The sequence below is a fragment of the Polyodon spathula genome, chromosome 3 (assembly GCF_017654505.1).
Source record: "Polyodon spathula isolate WHYD16114869_AA chromosome 3, ASM1765450v1, whole genome shotgun sequence".
Lineage (NCBI taxonomy): Eukaryota > Metazoa > Chordata > Actinopteri > Acipenseriformes > Polyodontidae > Polyodon > Polyodon spathula.
In genome coordinates this window covers 9664679-9683662 of record NC_054536.1, presented here as the reverse complement: position 1 = coordinate 9683662, position 18984 = coordinate 9664679, and the positions used below count along the sequence as shown (strand labels likewise).

Below are 18984 nucleotides of genomic sequence, written 5' to 3'. Positions count from 1 at the left end.
ATTTTCACTACTATCCTATTCATTGTATTTTACAGTTAATCGGGTAGTACTGTACCTAATAACACCAGTTCTAGAGGATATTAAGATATTCGTTTTAAATGGCATGCAGTATATTATTAAGTAAATGTAAACCACTGCTTCAACACTAGACTTTACATTGAAAGATTAATTATTGTGCTCAGCTATTAATGGCTCGATTAAAAAAATATTTGAGTCCGCAAACATCCGTTTTTTCTGTTCTGGGTGTTCATGGAGAGATTGTGACAACCCCAAACTGATAGCAGCTCCCGTTGCCATTGACTTTGGTGGGGCTTTGCTTGCCACTGTAAAAATGTTAGGTTAAATTTTTAAAGTACAACCACTGTCAATCAACTCTGCAGTACAGACACAGGTATGGGTACTATTCAGAAACCTCGATTTTAACGTAAGCTGATTAAATAATTCCATTAGTCTAACATGAAGTGTACTTTTTGTTTTCCACAGTAGCTATCGTGTGATTTAAATAAAGCGCGTTCATTTTAAATATAAAGTGATACACTCAATGTGCAAGTGGAGGAGGCTCACAGTTGACACGCCTATGTTGCCTGTTAAACCTGGTGAGTGAAATGTTCAAATTAAGTAATTTAGCTGAAAAACAACTAATAATAAACTACTCTAAACAAATGAACTGCTCCTTTTTTTAAACTTACAGTTCTTTCTAGATTTAAAACCGTTACGATTCTGTTTGTATTGTTCTTAACCACCACACAATAAACTCCCATCCTGCAGCTGTACCTCACATCACCCATAGGGTTCTCTTTGTAGTGTTTAAAAACACTCAAGGACTCCCAAGTAATTACTGTACTTACTCAGCTGAACTGTAGCTGGTGCTTGGTTTCATACACTATCCAAAACGGGGCAACAGTAGAAAGTCACAGGCTTTGGTAGTTTTCTGTTGAGGAACCTGTATCATGTTGCTGATAATATAGCAACATGGTCCTAGTAGCATGCGTTGGCTGAAGTTTAGCGTCTGCATGTTTGCAATGCCCCTCTGGTCTGTGAGTGGGTTGATCAGGTAAGTTTGCAATTCCTGTTACACTGTAGGTGAATCTGTGTCTCAGGAGCTTAAGTTTCACCAACTGGAATGCTGGTACAGACTATTGCAGCGGTGAGTGGGTGGTGGGCTATCCCTTTTCCTTTATTAAAATTGCATTTGAATCAATAAAAGAAAAAGAAGGCAACAATACTGTTTAATTTAAAATTATATCATTTGCAACTTAAATGAAGAACTCATCGATAAACAGATTGCACATACAATCATGGTGACAATGACAAACTTCAGTTTTTTGGTATCACCCAAACAGTGACCTTACATATAGATTTTACTTTGAGGGTTGTACAATGTCGCGGGTTTGCGGTTGTAATAATGCCAATTACTAACCGCGAACTGCGAATCACTTGGCTGGTCTGTGTCCTGACTGGAGTCGAATTGTTTGGAAAACTAGACTCTTAAAAAAAATCTATACGGCATTTGAGAATGCGATACTAACGAGGGGTTTTTAAACCATGGTATTTCTCCCTTTAAATTACATAATACTTTGCGTTTGTGCCTGCTCAGACAAATTATAGCCACACCGTCACCAGATCAAGAGCCAGTGCTGGTTCTCTACTGGACCGGCGATTAGCAGGTAATGTTCCCGGCCTGACCAGGTCGCCTGAAAAAAAACAGGAAAGTTACTTGCTTAAAAATGCATGTGCCTTAAACAATCAGGACACATTCTATGTACTGTGTATTAAACAAAAATCGAGTTAATTGGAAGCAAATACACATTACACGAGTACTCCAGTTACTCTCTTCTTTATGTTTATCCAGGCAGCAAAGCAGACGGCCGTTTCCCAGAATGCCTAGTTGGTGCTGAAGGAGTGCCTTTGACTCACTGTTGAGCAGCTGACTCAAATTGTTTGTTTATTTATTTTACGTTCTAAACAGAGTCCAGTGAAAGGCAATATAAAGAATATAACGTGTTTTTAATTTCTGCAATGCCTCTCTTTACAACGAATCCATTTGACCACGATGTTGGTAAGTCCCAGCAATCATGCGCGTGCTTTGTTTTCCCAGTCTGTGTCTGGTACTAGCTGTCTAATCCTGCCTTGTTGTTTTTGCCTGCTTTATAATATAAACGCAGGTCTTGTATATTTTATTAGCAGCCTTATTGTAAAGCGTGCAGCGTATAGCGTGTAGAGATTCATGGTGTATTTTGCATGCATTAAATCGCTATGCTATTTCTAAACACATACTAGTATTTATCAGTTACACTGTGTAACAGTTGTGTTCAAAGCAGGTTGTCAATAGTGTCAATAGTACAGTGTCCAGTTAGTTGTTGGCATAGAACACAATTAATCACTGGAACTCATACAGCAGCGGTGTTTGAATTTAACTATGTTCATGGAAGCTAAGGGCTTTCAGACTGTAAGGTTAATGCACATTACATTAATGGTATTGTGTGTGTGTGCGTATATATATATATATATATATATATATATATATATATATATATAATGTGTGTGTGTGTGTGTGTGTGTATATATATATATATATATATATATATATATATATATATATATATATACACATATATACACACACACACTTTGAGCTAATTTTATAATATAAAATTAGCTCAAAGAGCCAGCTGCCCAACGTTTCGATAGGTTGTACATATCTTTCTCAAGGGAGCATATATAATTAGTTATTGGGTCTTGCCATAAAAATGTGTCGAATTTCCATTATTGCTTGGTCGTTAATAAAACCACAAAATAAATAAAACATACTAAATGTAGACCGAAAAATCCCCAAACATGTTATACCATAACCCCCCCCCCCCCCAAATCACAGGATCTACACTACGGGCATGCCGAAGACGTTGCAAGGAGGACTGATATTTTGTTTTAAGGATCCCTTCATCACTACCCCAAAAAACTAATAAAAATAAACCACACGCAGACTTGCCATTAATCAGATATTGATGACTTATCAGTGTGACTAACTAACCGTGTTCATGGAGGAGCCCTAGTGTAGTACAATGCAAAGCTAAAACCCAATCATTTGATTTTATATTTGTGTTTTGTTTTGCTGATTCAATCTTTATTAAATGAAAAATATAAATTTTATGAGCTACAACAAGATGTACTGGTCAGATCTTTTGCTGCATAATCAGTTGCTGTAAAACTGTGGTCTAGTAATATTACTGTTTACACACAAAATGTATATACAGATAAAAAGTTGCCCTGTGTGTGTGTGTGTAGTGTCCTGCGATGGACTGGCGTCCCATCCAGGGTGTAGTCCCACCTTGCGTCCTGTGTCTGCAGGGTTAGGCTCTGGATCACCGAGACCTTGTAAAGGATTAAGCAGTTAATGATAATGGATGGATGGATATACCTATTACTTGATATTTATGTACTGGACTTTTACGTTCAAGCAAATACCAATACATATATTTATCATTTGTATTTATTTTAATCAAGCAACAGTTAACAGAATTGAAAAAATATAAAAAATGAACTGCTGAAAACTAAAATTAAGTGTTTGAAATCGCAGTTCTCGTAAGCGCATTTCTAAAAATGCATTTATTAATGCTCTAGCGCATTCTCTGACTCTGTAATGAGAAACCCCTCAATGAGAAGTATGTCAGACTAAAAATAAATGTAAGGACTGGTTGGGTCCATGAATGTTTGTGTGTGTGTGTGTGTGTTTTTTTTTTTTTTTAATAAATGCAAAAAATTGAAAACAAAATACAGCTTATGGCTTTCCTTTTTCTGTATTCAAATTTACTACCAATTAATACTGCTTCTTATCTTATGTCTTTTAATTTAGAAATTGCTTAACATTTTTTTTTTCTTCCTGCTCACTTGGTATTATGGTATCTATATAATATGACACTGTTTGTTTTTGTGCCTGACAATTTTTCTGTTTCACTGGTGTCTTGTTCTGTCTTTCACCACTTTGTTTTTCTGTGTAATAAATTGTAGCAGTTTGCTTAAATATGTGGACTTTGCTTACTTTGAAATTTGCTGTGTGCTAAGACACGTTTTTTGTTTTAAAATTCCAATATAAATACATTATTTTGTCATTACTTTTTATAGACACATAAGTAGCTTTTACTTGCTCTTTAAATCCGGATGCAAGTCGTTTTGGGAATTCATTTATGCAGCTGTCGTCGACAAAATAATGATGTGCAGATTTAGCAACTCTGCTGGAATGGTAATTGAGAGTTACCATCGCTAAGCATTAGTTGTTAAATTCCTTTTGGGGGATAGTATGGCTTGTTTGCTTATGTTTTGTATTACTATGCTAAACTTTGCACTTGAGCAAATGCTGTTTTGGTTTTGAATGGATTTGAATGAATGCGAATGGGGGGGGGGGGGGGTGGCTCTGAGCAATACACATAGCCCCAGCACCACAGAGGTAACACGGTCAGACACAAAGAAGATAGCTGCTTCCGCATCCAGTACTCAAAGAATATCAAAGACATTTGCAGAGCATTTTGAGATGTTATAGTAATAAAATAATGACTTGGATCGCATTATTGAGGAGTTTGGTGATAAAATGAGTAATCAGGAGAGGATTTATCAGTATGCACAACTATGAAAAGGTATGTGAAAAATACAGCGAACAAGGGGTGGGGCTTGGCTGGAGATGCAGTACAGAGTGTCCTTTTGCTATGAAAAGCGAACTGCAGGTACTTTCTGTGTGCTGGTTTTATGGGGATGTGCTGGGGTAAAACCCTGCATCCAACTGGAGGGGGTTTATGCACACAGCCCGTTTTTGCAGCAGAGCTGCTACCTCCTGAGATGCCACCGCAGCAGCCTGTGGGTCCGTGGCTGATGGTACAGTCCCTCCCCAAAAGGGAGGGGGGCAGTGCTTTAATTTGCATGAGTAGCCGGTCTGAACGGTAGTAAGTACCCAGATGTGAGGTACACTACTTTCCCGGGTGCTTTGTACAATCTCTGTTGGCACAGAGCCCTAGGATGAAGACGCAGTCATCTCTGTTGTTAATGTTCTGTGTTTTTATAGTTAAAACCCCTCTTGCAGGGTACTTATTTCTTACTTCAATTTTTATATCATGTTTTAGTTTGGATACATTGGATGCCTTAGATGTTTTCTTCGCTGTTACTGTTGATGTAGTTATCTATGCACCCCTATGTGAGGTTGTTGCTAATACATTCTAACAACCTGTCACTGTTATGAGTAATTAGAGTTTAAGTATTCTTGGTATATTTGAAAATCCCTAATCTTTAGGAGGTTAAAACCCATTAGGTAATGGTTACATTTCGAACTTGAAAGGGAACATCTGGCAGCATTTCCAGGGAACTGGATATAGCTGGTGTGTGTATGATTAGTTTTACTTTTACTGAAATAAGTATTCTGAAAATCTGTTATGTATTCCACATTTTTTTAGAACAGTCTCCTGTCACATTGTGCGCCTGTCACCTCTGGTGTGAAAGGTAGTGTCGTAGCAAAAGTACCATTTTATCACAGGATAAATCAAATCGTGTATGGAGCGCTTAACTCTCAGGACATAACCTCACATCCATGAAGCCAAGTCCGAACACATGGCAGAAATCCCTCAGGATCTCTTCCAAGTGTCATAACTAACTGGCTTGTTAACGATACAGGTGTTGGGCTTGGGGATGGGCCGGTATCAAATGTCCATGTTATGAAAACCGTAATACAAAAATACCATGATAACATAACTAGCACTGTACACAGCACATCATGCAACTTACTAAAAATGGGGAAATACTACTGTAATACATGAATTACTGTAGTTCGCCAAAATAACACAAAAGAATCACACTTTATTTAACCGAATGCTTCAAAACTACTAGAACAAAACGCAGAAAAAATGACCTAGCAATTAACGTGTTTTTTTTTTTTTTTTTTTTAAAGAATCAGAATTTTAAAACACCCTGAAGTTGTACAATATATGTTCTACTGACACAGTATGTATTTTTTAGTTGAAGTTAAACAAAATTAGAAAGTGATCTGTTATACTGCTTAAAACACAAACATTTACTAATATAGCTGTTAGATAGAGACACTTCACTGCTGTGGTCAGTGCTTTGATCAGGATGGTGTGTGCTCATTTCTTATTCTAGTCCCCTTCCCCACTCATGTTCTCCTTACTTTCTCATTAGACAGCCATTGGAGTTGTGGGTCATAAGCCAACTCTGTGTGTTTTCTGAGATGAGTTCTTTTTACAGCCTCATAGGTGGGATGTGATCTGCTTTGCAAACAGCATTACATTCCTAAAGCTTTAACAATTAGACAGTAAAAAAAACAGTTCATATCTAAATGTAACCTTCTAACAGCCTGTTCAAACCAGAATGTATGCTACATTGCATTACATTGATGTACCACAACACCAACTCTGGATGTATGAGGAATATTAAGAGGATGTCTGTGCATAATTGAATAGCGAGAAAATGTATTTCCAGAAATATGTTACAAAATGTGCATTAGGTTATATGTTTAAGTTGTAAGGCATAAACGGGAGGGTTGTGTTACCTTAATAAATACTAGTGTTATCTGTGTTGATCCAGTCACAAACATCATATAAGATATTTTTTTGTAAATGACTAAATGTTATGCCTAAACATCCGAAAATCTGTAGAATGGTGCACGTGCAGTAAGATGTGCCTAAATCTTGAATAAGACAGCTACAAATAAAACAAAACAAAAAACTGCAAATGTTATTTTTTTGAATGTTTTATGTTTATTTTTATTTTTTAATAGATTTTTGCCATTACGATTAGTGCAGTACTAATGTGCAGATTTAATGTCAAATCTTTCAGGAATAGTAACTTGTGGTTGACGGGGGTCAGGCTGTGATGATGGGAAGGAAGGGAAAAGGGAAGTGGTTTGACAAACACTTTGTGCCTTTCACTTAATTTAGTCCTGAAATTATGATGGTTTTTATTTTCAATATGTTTCTCTATGTTTCTAACTGTGTCAGCGCCAATCTTCCTGGTGATACCAACGAGTCCTGGAAAGATTATGAATGGCATTTCTGACGTGAATACATCAGATCCCAAATCAAAAGGTTTGACAGTTTGATCCCATATCTGGGCATCCATAGGTGCATCTTGTGGATTGTTCGCTGCAGTCACAGCACACAAACACCTGCTGTCTTGCGAACTAGTACTGTGAGACTGGATGTGATGTAAACCTAATGTTGAATTCCCAACAAAAAAAGCTGTTGTTTTATCTGAAAGTCTGGCAAACTGACTGCAAACAACGTAGAGATTTTTTTTTTTCACTGTCATAATAAAGCCAAATGAAATCTCCACTAAATGGTCTTCATTTTTTTTTTCTTCAGAATTTCTTGATCATTATTGATTTCAGCGCTTTCCTTTTGCTTATTGTTTGCTTAGTTGTAGAAAATCCAATTTTACTGTACAACAAATATGGTGTGCGGCGGGAAACTTTGGATAGTTCAGTTACATTGTTGTGGGGGGGTGGGGTATAGTAGTCTTAATCTTGGTTTGTAAATTTAATTTTTTTTCAGATTTTTGACATGCTTGTCTATTTTCCCACATTCATGAAAAAAAGCCATGTGCACTATACTATAATACTAGTATAGTGGTGCTTCATAACTACAGGCCAAACTTTCATCTCTACTGGCCCCGGGCCGCCGGGTCGTGGTTAATGCCGAACTCTGTTTGTCCAACTCCTGTCTGTCTGGTTTGCACCTATTTACCGTAACTTTTTATTCAACAGAGAAAGCAACCAGTGAGATGAACACAGCTGAGGACTGGGGACTTATACTGGATATCTGTGACAAAATAGGGCAGTCTCGCACAGGGTGAGTGAGTCAAGTAGAGCGTAATGTATAAACTGTGCAGTTTATTTCAGATATGTTGGACAGCACCATACATATTTTTTTAATAAGCTGTAAATCAGCTTCCAACATTCTGTATTCCATTATACACTGATGCAAGTACATTTCTCATTATTTAGGTTTCATAAGACTGATATGAAATAATGTATTTTATGTTCACTCAGCTATTTATCCCACTTGAGTAGAGATGCAGTAAGAGTTGTTCTCAAGGGTCTTGACCACTCTAGTCACATGTATTGAGATCATGCTTGGCTTGACAATCTTTCCTGTTTTCAATGTCTACAGTGTCTTATTTTTAGCATTCCACTTCTTTACAGAGCAATTTACACAGCAATTCTGAGCAAAGCAAAACCTGATTTTAAAGGAGACAGAGCTGCAAAATAATTCTAGTAAATCTTAGATTCTCACAGATCTTAATTCTCCCACAGACGTAAGTGACATTTTCTTTCTAGTTGCCATCTTCTGCATAGATGTTACAGGATACTTTTAATATCTTTGTCCAGAAGCACTGTACTTTGTGTTGCTGGAAGCAGCTACAACTGTACATATGGAACCCATATGAGAAGGATGGGATAACTAACACTGTCCCACAGATGTATAAGGTGGCAGTGCTAGGTACAGTGTAACCCCCCTGTAGTCCCAAACCAGAAGCTCAAAAGAGCGCTACAGCATTTTCTAAAATTAGCTCTTCCAGATATACGAGGTACAGATTGTAAACCTAAGACACAGCCAAATATAGACCAGTGCACTGAAACTTGAACCACTGAGATTGCTGCATTCATTTTAAAATAGATTAGAGTATATATTTTATATTGCTTTAATTCATAGATTTGTCTTCATATACACATGGCATGACTGATTTCAGTCTAGATTTAAGTCTAGGTTTGTCATCATTTTACAAAAGTTTATTTTACTGTTGCAGTATAGACTAAAAAAACATTTTATAGAGACTCTGCTTCACAGGTTTTAATTTATATTACCAATCATTTCAGCAAACATGCAGTTAATGTTTATAAAATTACTATCATCTAATCTTCTGGTAATCAAAAGTACAACTTCTGTCTACAAAGTGTTCCATGTGCTGTTCTGTTATATTTGGGGTCACATAATATGATTTCAAGGGTTATTATTTAGATTTAGTTATATTTTTTAATCTTTTTCCCATACCACGTTTTGTTTAACATTTAAAAGCTTGTTTTAATGTTGTTTTCAGTATACCTTAGTATTTCATAAATGTAAGGTTAATAATTATGACTTTATTTCCGTTAGGCCCAAAGAAAGCCTAAGGTCCATTATGAGACGTGTGAACCACAAGGATCCTCACGTAGCTATTCAAGCACTGACAGTAAGTCATTCCTAAGATAATCAAGCCATTACATCTAAGCGCTTGCTTTTGCATCTATCATTAATGATGCCCTGCAACAATATAAGGCACACATACTGAAGCCTGAAATGGTTTCTTTGTATATTTCTTTGTAAAAGTAATCTGTGTGAATGCAGGATTATGCTGACCACAATGGCCTACCAGAAAATGGATGCTGTACACTACATTGTACCAGGGTACTAAAAGACATTGATCAGATGAATATGGCATTATGAAAGTAAAGTATAGAAGCACCTTTTTCAAAATGGCCTAACAGACATAATTATGTCAGTGACTTTAATGGCGGCCTCATTGTTTAACCATTGTTTCCTACCCTAATTCAAATGCCCAATTTGAGTGTTCCCTCATTACTGCAACCCACTTACCCATCATTAAATGGCGGTTACCATGCTAATGAAGCCTGGAGGAAAGGGAACCGCTCTGGAAGTCTGTGCATGGCCTTGTTGATCTTATGAAATATAGCATTCACAGTTATTTTCTTCCCTAGCCCAGCAAAGTTTCCACCTTCCTGCCTCTGCTTCTTTTGATTTCGCTTATTGAAAGTCCTGGAAGTGTTTCATAAAATCCCAGAATATTACAGAAACTCATCTGAAATATGGGCCTATAATTTTGTGGCAAAAGAAATTCAGAACTGAAGTGGGACATGTTTAAGAGATCAGATCTTAAAACTGTTCAAACTTGTTACACGCACACACAACTGTCTACATTTTAACTATTGCAGTGAAGTAATTCACAGTGAACTTGTGAGCAGTCCTGAGCCACTGTTTTCACCTCCCAAATGGTTTTAGTATCTGGTTACTATGGTATAGGCCCTTGAAGTGGACATCAGTCCAGAAATAGCATCCCTTCAGCACTGAACTAAAAGGATATTAGATTTGTATAATGTATCCTTCTCCCTAAATGTGTCTCACTTAGTGTACACTCAGATGTGATGTTTAGTCTTGTATATTAAATTAAAATATTTCCTGACTTCTCTTTTCTTGCTTTGAGACACATAAAAAATACACTCCAGCGACACTCGCACACTGTTAGAGATGTTGGTTGTCATAACAATATTCATATCAATTAGATCAACCCCCTAATGTGGTGAAAATATCAATATCCTAGCCCACGTAGCTGTCTTTTATCCCCTACCAGTATGACAATCTTTTCAATCTAAAAAGAAATATTCCAGCAGTCCATGTTATCATGTTTTAGTTGTTACTGGTATGATTTTATTCCTATATTAGAGAGTATACTGTGGTTTCTATAGCTTTCTCACTATGGCATTTGTTTGAAAACACAATCAACATTGTTCAGATGTTGAAGTTTACTTTTTTTATTTTTTTTAATCTTTTCTTTTAAGCTTCTAGGAGCATCTGTATCAAACTGTGGCAGAATCTTTCATCTAGAAGTTTGTTCGAGAGATTTTGCCAGTGAAGTTAGCAATGTTTTAAATAAGGTAGGTGAGACAATTTTTAATATGGGGTAAGAATTCAATACAGAATGCTATATTTCATTGTGAATTCAGTTATGAAGCAATTCAAAAGTGTTCTGATTTACAGACTTTATATAAACTCTTCTAGACAACATTTTTTTGCCGCCACTGTCCCTCCCCTCTAACCAAATGTGTCTTCCTTTGTGCAGACATTAAACTGTTTGATTTCCTGAAATAACACATCTATTGTTATACAGAGCTGTATTCATTTTCTTTGTAGCATACTGTATTAAAGCTGCATCTTTTTCTACATATTAAGATATTACAGGCTGCATGTTAGGAACTGCTCCTCCAAATTTGATTTAAAAAATTGAATGGAACTTGGTTAGCAGGACTCCTTTATGAAAGGGACAATGCACTGAGTTGTGCAATAGAGTTTACTTGAGTATTAAAGCAACTATATTCCTTCTACTTTCAGGGTCATCCGAGGGTCTGTGAAAAATTAAAAGCCCTAATGGTAGAATGGGCAGAAGACTTCAAGAATGACCCACAGCTTAGTCTGATATCAGCAATGATAAAAAACCTAAAGGAGCAAGGAGTAGCATTTCCAACAGCAGGCTCTCAGGTGTGTATACACAGCTTGTAGAACCACTTTGCTTTCTAAAAGCTCAATTGAAATGAAGGTTACATTTTACAAGGGGTTTAATTGACCATTTTCACATCACCTAAAATCATGACTTAATCGTACTGCTTGTATAATTGGAGTATCCTTTTGCAGTACTTAAATCACATTCAAAATCACAATCACAAATTACAACATAAATATGAAAAAATACTTAGTATATTACCAGTTGCTTGCTGTTATGTATTCGTAATACTCTCCAGGAATGGTATCTGCATCTCGCTGTTGCTTTAAGAAAAACAGAAAGAATGCATCAAGTGTGAGATGCTTAAATCTATATTTTTAGTGCAGTTAATTTTGAAATGCTTTTTCCTTTATCTGAGCTAGGCAGCAGACCAGGCAAAAGCAAGCCCTGCTTTAGTAGCTAAGGACCCCACAACAGCAGCAACTAAAAAGGAAGAGGAGGACCTGGCAAAAGGCAAGTTTAATTGTTGCAGCTATTGAAAGATCGGTTCCAGGTTGAGCTGGACTCCACAGTAATGTGTGAGACACCACCAACCATGTTTGAATTAGTTTTTATAGGTGTTTAGTTTTTTTGGCTACACCTTTTAGTCTTAGTGGTATGGAATTCCATTTTTAAACGTAGACCTGTATTGCAGTAATAAAAATAAAATGGATAAAACACTTAATGTTCATTATTATTATTATTATTATTATTATTATTATTATTATTATTATTGATTTAATAATACATTTAAAAAACACAAAGTCTAGCTGTCATGTGCTGTCTTTTTTTTTTTGTGTGGTCAAGGTTTTATTCCACCACTAATGCTTTTTCAAAAGGACTACTGCCTACACTATATGTAAACAATAGGAAAACCAGTGTGAGAGAATCACATTCCTAGGTTCGTACTGCTCCAGCATGCATAGATAGATAGATGGGTCAGTATCTATGTGCCAGTGATGTGGTGTAACCTCTCTTTATATCCAGCTATCGAGTTATCGTTAAAAGAACAAAGGCCACAGCAGCAAGGCCTCATCAGCCTGTATCCTTGTGCCTCGAGCCTTGTAACAAACACGAAATCCGAGGGCCGAAAAGTGCGAGCGATTTACGACTTTGAAGCTGCTGAGGACAATGAGCTGACATTTAAAGCGGGGGAAATCATCACAGTTCTTGACGACAGGTAAATCGGGAGAGCAGGGTACACGTGAAGTTATTCAGTTGTTTCTCTAAAGAAGTCGTATTGTATCACAGTACAGTATGTCCCCTGAAGAAAGGCTAGTGAAACGTGACAACTAGATTCTTGTGAATCACATGTATCAACTGGGAGCAAAACTTTATAGATTTTTTTTTTTTTTTTTAGGAAGGGCTTGTAAAGCAAATGGTCCGCATTTGTCTGCTTCAGCACAGTATTTGCAAAACACTGCTACATGTTTATGAACCCTGTGATTTGTTTCAACTTTACATCCTAATAGTACAGCCAGGACCTAATCTTACTTACAGCCTTTTTTTTCCCCCATCTAAGAAGTTCAATACAAAACGAAGGCAGTGATCTACTGCAAAACTAGTTCAGTATCGCTTGTCTTACAATTAATCATCTACAGTATGAATAGTCTAATATCTGAGGTTTTCGTTAATACAAATTGAAGTTATGTTATAAATAATCAGTTGTTATACTGTGTAGGGGATGCATATTGTACATGCATACCGTACCGCACACAGTCTATGTATTAGGAAAAGACACTGGATTTATGAATATTTTGTTAGGCAAAAAAACAGATCAAGTTATTTATTGCATTTATGTAGCGCATTTTATACAAAAGTATCGCAAAGTACTGTACAGCACATGGCAGAAAAAGGAACAAACCGCAGTACATTTGTGTAGCATGTCACACGAATAACTGCCACAGTCAGCCCATTTAAATAACAGATTTAAATAAGTGTACACATAACACAAGCAGCAATTTTAAAGTTACATTAAAACCCACTAAGATAAGAGCCATTTTATAAAAGTGCATTTTTAATCGTGACTTGAAAACTGTAACGGTTCCAGCTTCCCTGACAAACAAAGGCAGAACCATTACATAATTAAGAGTTGACCCTAAGAATAACTAGTAGCCCCGCATCCTGTGATCTCAGAGTGCGATTTGGATGATACTGGGTCAGTAACTCCTGCAAATAACTAGGTGTGAATCCATTTAGGGCCTTGTAAATTGACAGCAAAGTCTTAATCTATTCTATACTGCACAGGGAGCCAGTGTAAGGAGGCCAAAACAGGAGTTATATGTTCACTTTTCCTGGTTTTTGTCTGAATTCTAGCGGCGGTATTCTGAACAAGCTGCAAGTGGGATACCACACGTTTTCGGACACCAGAAAAAAGTGTGGTAGTAATTGTCAACCTTTGTGTGACAGCATATTTGATGGTGGTAGTTTTATCTGTAAATATTTAAGAGATGGAAGCAAGGTATACTTTGCAATGAAGAGGGGCACAGGTACATTCTAGGAGCAATACAGTTACAAACTAGTGATGATAAAGTATACAGCTGAAATATAGTTAAAAACGTGTAAAGAAATGGCATACTGATCATTTGTTTTATTATAACCGTATTGAACTTTGAGAATGCAGACAGTCCAAAATCAAAAGAATAATTCCCATTTATTTAATTTGTCTCTGCTATGGATCTCACAATAGCTTTGCATTTGTCCAACAGTGACCCAAACTGGTGGAAGGGTGAAACATATCAAGCAATCGGTTTATTTCCTTCAAACTTTGTGACCGCAGACCTTACTGCAGAGCCTGACATGAGTAAGTAATGTCTCTTTTGATGAGTTGCATCTATCTGTCTAATACAGTATATTGTGGATTCTAAGTGATTTTATTATCATTTTGTTTTCTAGTCAAAACAGAGAAGAAAACAGTGCAATTTAGTGATGAGGTCCAAATAGAGACATTGGAACCTGAACCAGAGCCAGCGTATATTGATGAAGTAAGTATCCATGTTACAGTTCTGGTGAGTTGCAGTGGCTTTCCCAGAAGAGTGTGCGGATGTGTGCATTTTTATTTTTAAAATGATCCCACCCAGTTTTTGAAATCCTGCAATGGTTTAATGTTTCAAAGTAGTGTCCTAGCTGATGGAATTCACCCAGTCTTGCTTATTCAAGGCTGATTTACTATTATGTGGCAATCAATACTGTCTTTTAACCATATATTTGTAAATTAATTGACTGTAGAAGCAATATACAACACGAACGGTGTGCGTCAAAAATAAAAAATAAACACATATTGGAAAATGTCACAATTTTACTTGAAACATTTTGATTTTAATGTCTTAATATTTTGGCTTATTTAGGATAAAATAGACCTGTTGCAACAAATGTTACAAAGTGCAGACCCTACGGATGGTCAGCCAGAATCCCCTGAACTACTGCATCTTGAGGGTAGGGTGATCCGCTGTCCTTCTTTATTTTGCTTTTATACAAAACATATATATATATAAACAAGCTCTTGATACATCAACCAATGTTTTTTTTGTTTAAAGAAGCTGTTTTTAATATTTACTTTAATTCATTCAAGATTTACTTTAATATATATAATATATATATATATATATATGCATATGCTTGTAGGTGCCTGCCATCAAATGGAACCTATGATTGATCAGAAGCTTGAAGACATTGATAGGTATATTTCTTCTTGGCAGTTATTTTCCCCTCATTAGATTATATGCTATTTAAGCATATTCTGTACTGTACAAACAGAGCTTTTCCATGATTCTGAATTTCAGGTCGTCACAAATAAAAAGCCAACATTACCATGTGCAAAAAACTATGAATTACTATGACTCTTTCAGCACTGTTTCTGCTTTTTGCATGCTGTATTTATAAATAGTAAATACCTTTCTGAGATTGCATTTTTTTTAAATGCTGCTGTTGACATCTGAAAAATACATGGACAGAACCACTTGCATGGGGCCTCCTGTACGGCAAGAATGATCTGGCTGCTGCGAGGGAGTGACTAAGAACTCCCACTAAATGTCTTTGTAAGCTGTGGTCACCTGGGGCTTCAGTAAACCCAATAAATAATATTGCTTTCAGGAAACACTCTGAACTGTCAGAACTGAACGTAAAGGTGATGGAGGCCCTTTCACTATATGCAAAACTAATGAATGAAGACCCTGTGTATGCCATGTATGCTAAGCTGCAAAGCCAGCAATATTATATGCAACAGCCTGCTTCAGCCGTTTCACAGGTATGACACATAACTATGCCAGTTCATTCTGTTAATAAAACAGTTAACATTATTTTTCCTTGGCAAACATCACCAGCAAAATGAATGACAATTATTATATTAGAATAAATAATTTAGTGAATAGTATAAGATTATGAGATGGAAGTGCATTATTTAGTTTTATTTGAATTTTACAGACTTAACCAGTGTCGTTGTTTAGAAACACTGTAATTGTGAATTATGATATTACGCCACAGATAACATTAAGCTTTTAGCATTCCGAGATGCAGAGCTATTCATGTAGTGCCACTGGGCACAAGCGCACTAAAATATGAACAATTGAAACACTTTATTTTCTTTTAAATGTAAAATGTTTGTATTAAACTGGGGTAATTTGAAAGTCCAGTCCGTGGATATGTTTTACATCTATATTAAATGCCATAACCTGATCGATCAAGGAATAATCCATTTTATAACAGGTGAATGTTTCACAAGAAAAATACCTAAATTATAGAAATGTGTTTAAAAGTTTGCATGTTTGTCATTTTCTGTCTGTATCATAACTTCACTGGCCATTGGTAACAGCAAAAAGGTTGTGCTGCTTTGGTGTGAATGTTTTGCATGTATTTAGAAGTCTTTTTTGATCTTTTACAATGGTTTCACCACTAGGTTTACCCTGGACAAGCACAAAGCAGTGCATATGTAGTAAATGCTGGTGCTCAAATTGGACCAGTACAGGGCTACAGTATTCCACAAGAACAGCAGCCATCCTTGAACCAAGGAGCACTTCCACCAAACTCAGGAGCTGCCCTGACCAGCCAGCCAACTCCGAGCGCCTACACAAAGTAATTAAACTAACTTTAGATACAAAGAAGTTTTGGCGATAGGGCTTTTTGTTGAAAGCGAACTAGGCTATTGTATAACCACATGCTGTGTTTTTTTTTTTTTTAATCATCAAAATCTGAGGTAGTTTACAAGTGGAAATGTTTGCACTAACATTAAAACTGATCTGGGCCTTTTGTTGTCCCCCCCAGCAGCACTTTGCTAAATTCAGGACCAGGAGGCACATATATGAACCAGCCTCCTGTCTACAGCCCACCTGCTCATGCAGCTGCTGGTGTTGACATGTCTGCATACCCAAATACTGCCACCAATGTGTCCCAGATGCCAAACTACACTGTTGCCTCCACAAGCCTTCCCCAACAAGCAGACAGCCAACAGCAATCTCATTGCTCATCAAAGACGCTGCTATAGGACCTCAGACTTTGAGCATTCCTTATCTAGATCAGCTTCTGCTAGACATCCTACTGTAGACCTTACTTTTAATTTACGGCAGTCATGCTTTGGCCCTCCATTCTCTAGACATTGGGACAAAGAGTTAACAACAACTCTACCACATCACAATATCACAATGACTGTTTAAAACTGCTTTATTTTTTAAAGGACTTTATTTTTTTCCAGAGAGCGATGATTATTTTTTTCTCTGTAAAATTCTTGTTATTATAATTTTATGATTAATATTTAATGCCAGGTGCATCTGGCTAAACTGTAAAAGTTTAAACATTGCGTTGCAAATATTGTACATATATTGGGGATGCGATTTTCATTAGGAGTCAGTTTGGCTTGCCATAGTGATCATGTTGGCACCTTTCAGTGTTATATTTGCAGCATAAAAATGTATGAAGAGCTAGGTATTATGTTTTTGTAGTGTATTTTAATCTGTGTGTGTGTATATTATTTGTGTCTACATAGTCCAATTATTCTTTTAAACTATGCTGTATTTTATGTATAATCTTCCTTGTGAAACTGGATGTTTATCATGACACTACAGGAAGACCCATGCTTTACTGTAGAAACTTGAGTAAATCCTAAAATTAAATATTTAAATTGCAATGAGCACTAATAGAGAATTATTCTGTCATTGGAATAAGGCTGAGGTATAAGTTTTAAATATTTAGTTTTGTGTTTTTAAATGTCTATCTTCGGTCCAGGAAGTTATTGTACGTTGTGTTCAGCTGTTTGTCTTTGCGTTAAGCCAGCCTTTGCTGTGTAGTTGTAAAGCTGGACTTCTAGATAAGCAAGGGAATCATTATACCATCCATAATACTGTACTCATCCATAAGACAGTTAAAACAACAAAAGGAAAGATGCTTTGAAGGGAACTGACAAAAGGAAATGAAACCGCAGTGTATGACAGTAAATGTTAATACAATGTGGTTTTCCTATTGATGCATTACTAAACACATACTGCTTTAGCATCTTGACCATGAGTGCATTATTCCTTTTGACCAATGGGAGTACTGTTGTGAATTTCCTGCATTTATAATTGTATATGTATATTTAAGTAACATGTGTTGTGATGCTTCATATGATCAAAGACCATAATGTTGTGTTTTTTTGCAATGTAAGTGAAACACATTATTGTAGATGCTAGTTAAACACATATCTCAGCCTTTTAGCATAGTTTGTGTAGGTACTAAAGACAGCAGAATTATGACTTGACTTTTGACCAACGATACTGGGAAGTAGGAATGTTCTTTTAAGACATGTACCTGAAAATGTACTGCATGTGTTCAATTACAGAATATATTGATCACTGTCAACAGAACTGTTTATGACAAGTAATGCTGCTTTTTAGGTTTGACATTTTGGTTTTTATGTTTTGTTTGTCGAGGACAATATTTTCTATATACTTTACTTTATATTACTGTATAGTGTTTTTACAGCGTATTGGCCATGTATCTTCCTGCCCAGTAATATGAATACATAAACTCCCTTCTGAGCTTAAGTATCAAGCATCAAAGTTGTCATTGTTTGAGAGGTCACAATGACTTACCAGATATACACATTGACAGTAAAACTCAATTTATCTTGTATAGTATACACTGTAGAAGGGAAGTTTGATTGGTAGCACACTGACAGCAGGTACTGACAGTTGTTTGTGAAATGAAATGTTAAAATATGTAATACATAAAAATACAGTACTCTTCAAACCAAGGCCTCTCGGGTTTTAATTTGACCAGGTTAACGGTCAAGTCTGAAAATAGTGCAGTCTGGAAATGAATGTTAGAGGAAATAAAGAAGTCTCTATACAAAAAAAAAAGTCCCATTTTTTTTTTTTCTATAAATTATGCAGAATACTTTTTAAATCGCATAACTTCAATACAATCTGTGCAAGTGACGTTCAGTATAAAAGTCATAATGTTATGGTCATAAATGAAACCACGCTGAAGATTATCCTTTTATAACAGAAGACACAAGAAATGTTTTTTGTTCATGTTTTAATGGTTAACACACATTCATTGTAAAAGGGCAAAACAATAATAGACACTTAAGCATGGAAATGGGACAAATGTGTTGCTCCAATCATTTACTACAGTATCTCCTCTAAATATATAAACACCAGTGTTTTCAGAAACAACTTGCTTAATCTGACTGCCTGGGGTGTCTAT

General features: G+C 36.2%; 1 protein-coding gene across 3 annotated transcripts; it reads left to right on the top strand.

Annotated features, from left to right (window-relative positions):
* The first annotated feature begins 1883 nt into the window (after positions 1–1883).
* LOC121312693 (signal transducing adapter molecule 1-like) lies at positions 1884–18628 on the top strand. 3 transcript variants are annotated; one of them, XM_041244379.1, is made up of 14 exons: positions 1884–2059; positions 7760–7844; positions 9150–9225; positions 10610–10705; positions 11160–11306; positions 11691–11781; positions 12295–12487; positions 14016–14110; positions 14203–14291; positions 14655–14742; positions 14932–14986; positions 15400–15553; positions 16202–16377; positions 16570–18628. In XM_041244379.1, exons 1-14 carry the CDS (start codon positions 2020–2022, stop codon positions 16784–16786), a joined length of 1602 nt encoding a protein of 533 aa, XP_041100313.1. In that variant the 5' UTR covers positions 1884–2019; the 3' UTR covers positions 16787–18628. The 3 variants fall into 3 exon arrangements, with proteins under 3 accessions (XP_041100313.1, XP_041100312.1, XP_041100314.1); XM_041244378.1 differs by having other exon boundaries at positions 16567–18626; XM_041244380.1 differs by lacking the exon at positions 1884–2059 and adding an exon at positions 8198–8310 and having other exon boundaries at positions 7759–7844; positions 16567–18626.
* The last annotated feature ends 356 nt before the right edge of the window (positions 18629–18984 follow it).

Excerpts from the sequence above, each read along its gene's own strand:
- LOC121312693 (XM_041244378.1), top strand. The coding sequence starts at position 2,020 with ATGCCTCTCTTTACAACGAATCCATTTGACCACGATGTTG. Across the intron at positions 7,845-9,149 it reads ATAGGGCAGTCTCGCACAGG|GCCCAAAGAAAGCCTAAGGT; the intron begins GTGAGTGAGTCA and ends TATTTCCGTTAG. Across the intron at positions 14,111-14,202 it reads TACTGCAGAGCCTGACATGA|TCAAAACAGAGAAGAAAACA; the intron begins GTAAGTAATGTC and ends TTTGTTTTCTAG.